Source organism: Mercenaria mercenaria, chromosome 16, assembly GCF_021730395.1.
Source record: "Mercenaria mercenaria strain notata chromosome 16, MADL_Memer_1, whole genome shotgun sequence".
Classification (NCBI taxonomy): domain Eukaryota; kingdom Metazoa; phylum Mollusca; class Bivalvia; order Venerida; family Veneridae; genus Mercenaria; species Mercenaria mercenaria.
Genome location: NC_069376.1, coordinates 73,161,209 through 73,167,783, shown reverse-complemented (window position 1 = coordinate 73,167,783; position 6,575 = coordinate 73,161,209). Strand labels below are relative to the sequence as shown.

The 6,575-nt window shown below is 33.9% G+C and overlaps 1 protein-coding gene across 1 annotated transcript; it reads left to right on the top strand.

Annotated features, from left to right (window-relative positions):
* The first annotated feature begins 1,312 nt into the window (after positions 1–1,312).
* LOC128549796 (G-protein coupled receptor 39-like) lies at positions 1,313–4,798 on the top strand. Its single transcript, XM_053527445.1, has one exon. The coding sequence runs from the start codon at positions 2,723–2,725 to the stop codon at positions 4,379–4,381; it is 1,659 nt and encodes a 552-aa protein (XP_053383420.1). The 5' UTR covers positions 1,313–2,722; the 3' UTR covers positions 4,382–4,798.
* The last annotated feature ends 1,777 nt before the right edge of the window (positions 4,799–6,575 follow it).

Genomic DNA, 6,575 nt, shown 5'->3' with positions numbered 1-6,575 from the left:
TTTCCTACGCTTGCTAGTTTTAGATGGATTTAAGTTTGACCTTTTAAAATCGTTTTGTTGCGGTAAATTCAAACTGCTTGCATAAACTTATACCGACAATTGACTAACAGTCTATGTCCTGAGAGTACAAAGCATAGATGTTCACATAATTGGCACAAAACGGATCGTTTATTACTGTAACAATGTAAGAAAATTCACTAGCAGGCTAGACTCTTAGAGAAGATTAAGGGAAGGGAATAAACGATGTTAATGAGAGGGAAATGTATTTTGGAATTTATTGCAAGGTTATGTACTAGTTTCGCAGCATGGTCCATGATATCGCATTCAGAAACATGCCTTTGCTTTTAACCGTTTGCTTAAAAGAAACACAGATTTACTAGGATATACTAACAATGCAATAACATCTGTAAAAAGAGTGACTTTGGTTTAATGTTTTTGTCTGCAATCTAACTTAATAAGTAAATAAGTAAAGTGGGACGTATTGAATACCCCATTTAATCGCAGTTGTTAAGGATACTATAAGCAAAATTATTTTAAAAGTGACTCAACTGTTAGATTTTATCCGTGAATCTTTTTAATACACGTGTATTCTCTTTCATGATCATTTCAAATGTTATTCATTCAAACTTACACATAGATATCCGTAGTATTTACAAATTTTGTAATTCAGGTAGCGAAGGAAAATTCGTGCATCTATCTGACATACACGACGACTATAGACGTTTTTGTTTTAAAAACAAACAAGAAATGATGGATCCTGGACAACAGTAAACACTCCTTTCATTTTGTATTACCTATTTAGTATGTCGTGAACGAAATGAGATCGTGGCATACAAATGCGAAATTGTTAAGGCACAATCATGTGAACATACTATTTAAGGATATAAGTTGCGACTAACTATCATACTTTTTCATTGTGTAATCGCGTCATGATCATACATTCTCATACTGCTTGTTACGGGAGGTGCACTCGATACATGAATTTAAAAATCATTCAGAAATTATAACCAAAGGGAGTCAGTGGTGCAGTTGTTAGCAGGTTTGGCTACAATGCCAGCGGTCCGGATTCGATTCCCGGTCGCGGCTGATATCCCGACTAGCGCTGAGTGATTTATTTAATGTGTACTATTTCCAGCAGTATCGGCCTAGACAGGATGATGGGGAGGTAAATATGACGCCTACCGTGGGCTCGACTGGAAATAAGTTGTGCCATCCATTCCAGGTGGGGACTTCCGTCGACTACCCACGTTAAATAAAACACTTAAAAAAACAACAACAAAAAACAAACAAAAAAACAGACTTATATTGACATTAAATGATTAAATGACACGACTACTCAGTCAGTTTGCAAAAGGAAATATATTATAAAAGTGTTCTATCATTTTTATAGAGTCTTCGAGCAGTGAATGTTAAGTTCAGCATCTTTTGAATTAAAGCAAATAAAAATGTTGATAGGTGTTTACTGATGTCAAATTGATTTCCTTCTCTTTTCCTGTCAGTATTCACCATATAAAGAGAATCTAAGATTAAGTATGATATCAATAAAGTTTGTTTGTTAATATCGCGCCTTTATTACAAAATCAATAAATACTTTATGGTAAAAAGAAAGCAAAATGTTTAAAGCTTTTATTGGTTAATTTATAACTGTATTTTACCGCTTGAAAGTAAATGCAAAATCTTTAAAATAAACTGAGATAGCGTCTTGCTGGCAAAGTATTGCTTATACCTTACGTAACTACAGGTAAATACCGTCAATATCTTGCTATAGCTCACACTATCATCAGAAAAGATCATCAACTTGTAGGTTGGCTGATTGCTCTTTCAAATTCTAAAGATATACATACATTAATCCAAGTCTGGTAGCATCAACAAACATTATGTCGAGAAACCATTCACTGTTTTGAGATAAAGACGAGTGGAAAAATGTCACTATGTGGTAGGAATATGCTTTATTTCCCGGCTGTGCTGCGGTCTTTCTCCCGATAATGTGAAGTGAAGGGAAGGGAACTAACGTTTTTTAACGATGAAATTGGAATATGTAATTAACTTGGATTTGCTCGTCATCGGAATCTTATAGTGAGATTGGATAATAATTTAAAAAAATTTGTGCCCAAAAAAAAAGCTGTGCTCAGTTTCTTGTTAATGGTGTTTTTTATAAAAAAAAAAAAATTAAGATTGAGTTACATTTATCGCAATGAATTTATAACATGCAGTTGGTTGTACAATGTTAAGAGGTTAAGTGTCTGTGGTATTACTCATGTATATGTACTTAAAGAGCTGATTTTTTCCTGCCATAATAAATGATACGGAAGAATGATCTAGTTTATTATGCTAGGCTTTGAAACTTCTACCTGACATCGGCCGATCATTTTATAACACGGAATGGAACTGTTTTCCGATAACTGATCATACAGGAGAAAAGTCGCATCTGAAAGTGTGACAAGAGTAAGCGGCGAAGGAGGATACAATGGATGATATGTTACTCTTAGCCAGTTGAACGACGGATATCGTGTCTTGTAAAAACAGATGAACACTGGAACTAAAATGTATTAATAATTGTTCGTTACAAAGAGGCCAAAGTGACATCAATGAAAAAAACACGCTATATATTTTTTGTTAATTGTTTTGTAACATTTTTAAGTTGCAGAACACAATGATAGCACTGAATGGCTATATTTTGGATACAAATAGTTGAATGGAATATCCGATTGCTTCTAGATGAATGACTACAAATACAAGAATGAGCACAGAAGATCTCACAGACACGTCTAACAATTCTAATCTAGGATTTCAATATTTGGATGAATTAGTTCAAGACAAAAATCAAACAATTATTACAAGTGGTCCTATATTCGAAATAGCACAAAAATCATTCTTTGGAATACTTGTCTATCCTCTGATAATTATCAGTGTGTATATATTCATCGGATTGATAGGTAATAGCATTGTTTTTTATATATTCAGTGTGAAATGGAAACGAAACAAAACGTCTGTTTTCATCATTACACTCGCGGTCTTGGATATAATCAACTGCTCTGTCAATATGCCAATTGAAGTCGCAGTTCTGTCGAAACCTTTCTCTTTCGACTTTGATATATTCTGTAAAGTAGCGCGTTGTATTTCATACATAACAACAGCTTCATACTCATTCCTCCTAGTGGCTGTAGCATTTGACCGCTACCTTATGGTTTGTCGGCCTCTAAAGAGAATGACACTGGGTAAGCAATATGCGAAAAAAACGTGCATAGGTGCTGTGCTGTTAGGATTACTGACCCAGTGGCCATCTGTAATAATATACGGCACGTTCGTGTTTAGAATTCCTGTACCACAACCAAATACGACTATAGAAAATAGCAGCGTTTTCGTTCAAGGAAAAACGTGTTTGGTTACAAATTATTACTACCACGAAAACCCAACTTTAACGTACGCATTTCAGGGATTTTTATTCGTTGGACATGTAATTATTTTCACCGCTTTGACAGTTACGTATATAATAATAGGAAAGAAATTGTATATATCTTCGCATACTGATCTCGAAAATACTGGAAACAAATCGGGATTGTTTAAACGGGGACTCTTGTCAGCTATTACTGGATCAGTTTTATGCGGCCGAAGGACGGAGTCAATTAGTGCTGAAAATTTTAACTCGAGACCTGTAAGAATCTCCACGGTTAGTGAACATACTAGATTCTCCACTTTATCTACCGAGAGTGAGATGGCAGGTGCTATGCCGATTATAACACACCAGAGGGGAACTTTCAATGCACAGGACACGTCAGGAAAAAGTAATGACACGAATTTTAGTAAAAGCATGAACAATATCTACAACTCGTGTGCGTATTCAACGGCTGACCAAAAAGTAGATCTGCACACAAAAGAAAAGCAGAAGGATCTCCCTAGCAATGAACAATCTAATAACGTCACGCGCCATCATAAAACATCACTAACTTCCAAACGACAATTATCACAGCCTAACGCTAACAGGAGTTCAACTGAATCTTCGAACTCGGCTTTGTTTTCTCATCCTCTTTTACCTCGTAGCATCAGTATGGATGGTGCCCAGTTGTATTCTACGTGTATAGAAAAACCAAAGAAATTGGATTTGAAAGAGATATCCTTAAAACGAAACACCTTAATAATGAGAATGGTAACGTTCACATTTATTTTAAGTTACCTACCATTTCTGATCATTGTTACAATAAGGTATGCCAATCCAGATATTCCCGGAAAGCTATCCCGGACTCCATTAATTGCTTATCACGTGTTCCTAAGGAGCTATTTTTTCAATAGTGTGATAAGGCCGTTTATCTACGCGATCATGAACAAAGAATACAGACTTTGTGTTTTACAACTCCTACACATACGAAACTGTGTGAAGTAGACGACCTGGTGTAACATATAAGAAACTGTGTGAAGTAGACGACCTGGTGTAAAATATAAGAAACTTTGTGAAGTAGACGACCTGGTGTAACATATAAGAAACTTGTGAAGTAGACGACCTGGTGTAACATATAAAATCAACCGCAAGTGTACTTATGTATGTTGCACCGTTATTGTTGGCAAATAATGTCTGTACAGTATTAAGTAACTGACTATTGTGGCAAAGGTTACAACTAACACCGTGAGAAGAATATCGAATATGACAGCTGTTCCGAGCAGGATACATTTGTTAATAATTCATAGACAGTTTGCAGGTATACTACACCTTTAAAACATAATCATCAGATGATAATGACAATTGAATGTTTGATTAACAGAGCTGAAACAAAGTCTCGTTGCAATAAAATACAATTTTAATGACAGTTTTTCCTAATTTTTCAAATTTGTGTTAAAATGATAGCTTGAAAATGGTATTGCCGTGAAACAAACTATATTGGAAAGCGACGCAATAATTTGATTTAATCATATTTTATTGCTTCTAACTTAAATACAAATACACAAATCATACAATGAAAAAGGCATGCTTATTTTAACAAATTAATGACAGTATGATTAAAATTCAACTTACATAAAAGCAAAAGGGTTGGGCCACAAATTTAACCAACATTAGAGGTTGGCCCGTCCCATCTGTCACATTAAATTTAACAAAATGAGCATCATTTTCTTTGTATGTCATAGTAATGTAAATGATTTAGAGAATTTAAATAAATACAAAAGTTAAATTGTTTCAAAAAAAAAAAAAAAGAAACACAAAAAAATGAAAAAGAAGAAAAACCTAAATTAAGAAAAATATGTAATCCATAAATGTCCCCTGTCCGCCTAAAGTGCAATCAGCACAACCAAACATTGTTTTTGTTTGTAAACAGCGATGTTCAGAATATCTATTATTCTGTCCTAAATTCTATCATTTCCAAAATGTGCTGTTGTTTTGATGAAGTGTTGTACATGTTGGAATAATGTTTTATTATCGTTTTCGGATTAGTGATTTATACGCAATAATTTAATATTAAATTATTAAATATATTGAAAATATAAAACAACGTAATAATATGATATTTTTTTACATCATTACAATTATTGTAATTGATAGTTTAATATATGAACACCTGTTTGATTACATCTGCTTTAAGCAGGTTGGTTATAATTAACGTTTTCAATATCTTTATTGTTATATATTTGCTGTAAAACTATCAAAAACGATGCAGACTCCCTTTTAGATACCCCGGCATATGTGTCTGATCGGTTTCAATAGTGTAATACATACATATTTACTACCTGCTAAAGTTATTGCCAAGAGATATGAATAAACTTGTAATTGTTTCTCAAATTCAACATAAATTTTGATTTATATTAGATTTGAAACATACAAACTTATTACATTTTGAAAATTTTCGTGATGCAAGAAAATCATCTTAAAGGATTTTCGTAAGGTACAAACTTCATTTAAAACATTTGATGTCGAAATGTACCGAAAATCTGAACTTTAATTTATACGTCTGTGCATCTTTTCAGGAAAATGCGTCTTATACAATATTTACAAGTATCGCCTTCAAACCAAAGCAAACGCAGTGCAACTGCTGAAAGTAATGTCAGAAAACGGAACCTGAGTGAGTAACTCGGAGAGAGATATTTATAGTCGCCCATGTAACTTTCTCTGTCATTATTCCCAGCAGTGAATGATTATGAACATCTTTGGACAATAGCAGAATAAAAGTATGTGGGTTGTCATATATAAAACATCATTTACTGAATTTCTGTGTGAGCTAATGTTGAAAGAAAAGAACACAGCATATATCATGTCTGTTAGTTGGAATCTGGAGAGAGAGAAAACGCAGAACAGAACTGTCAAATAGACTTCATACTTGTGATTATACTACAGTTTTCTTCAAAGGTGACGCCAGGCTTTGCTTTATGCATGACATTCCATGCAAATTAATACTTCTTGTTATCATCACATTGATTGCCTTGGGAAATGACGCTAAAATAAACGTGCACTAGAAATCTGCAATCTTCATTTCGTTTTCTTTGATATGAGCTTAACGAGTTAGTATAGCTATAAATAAGATTTTCTTAGTGATTCTCATCAAGCAAACTATGCAGAGCATGGCTACGAAGAGCCGAGAAATAATAATACG

Bases quoted from the DNA above. Each gene is read 5' to 3' on its own strand.
- LOC128549796 (XM_053527445.1), top strand. From the start codon at position 2,723: ATGACTACAAATACAAGAATGAGCACAGAAGATCTCACAGACACGTCT.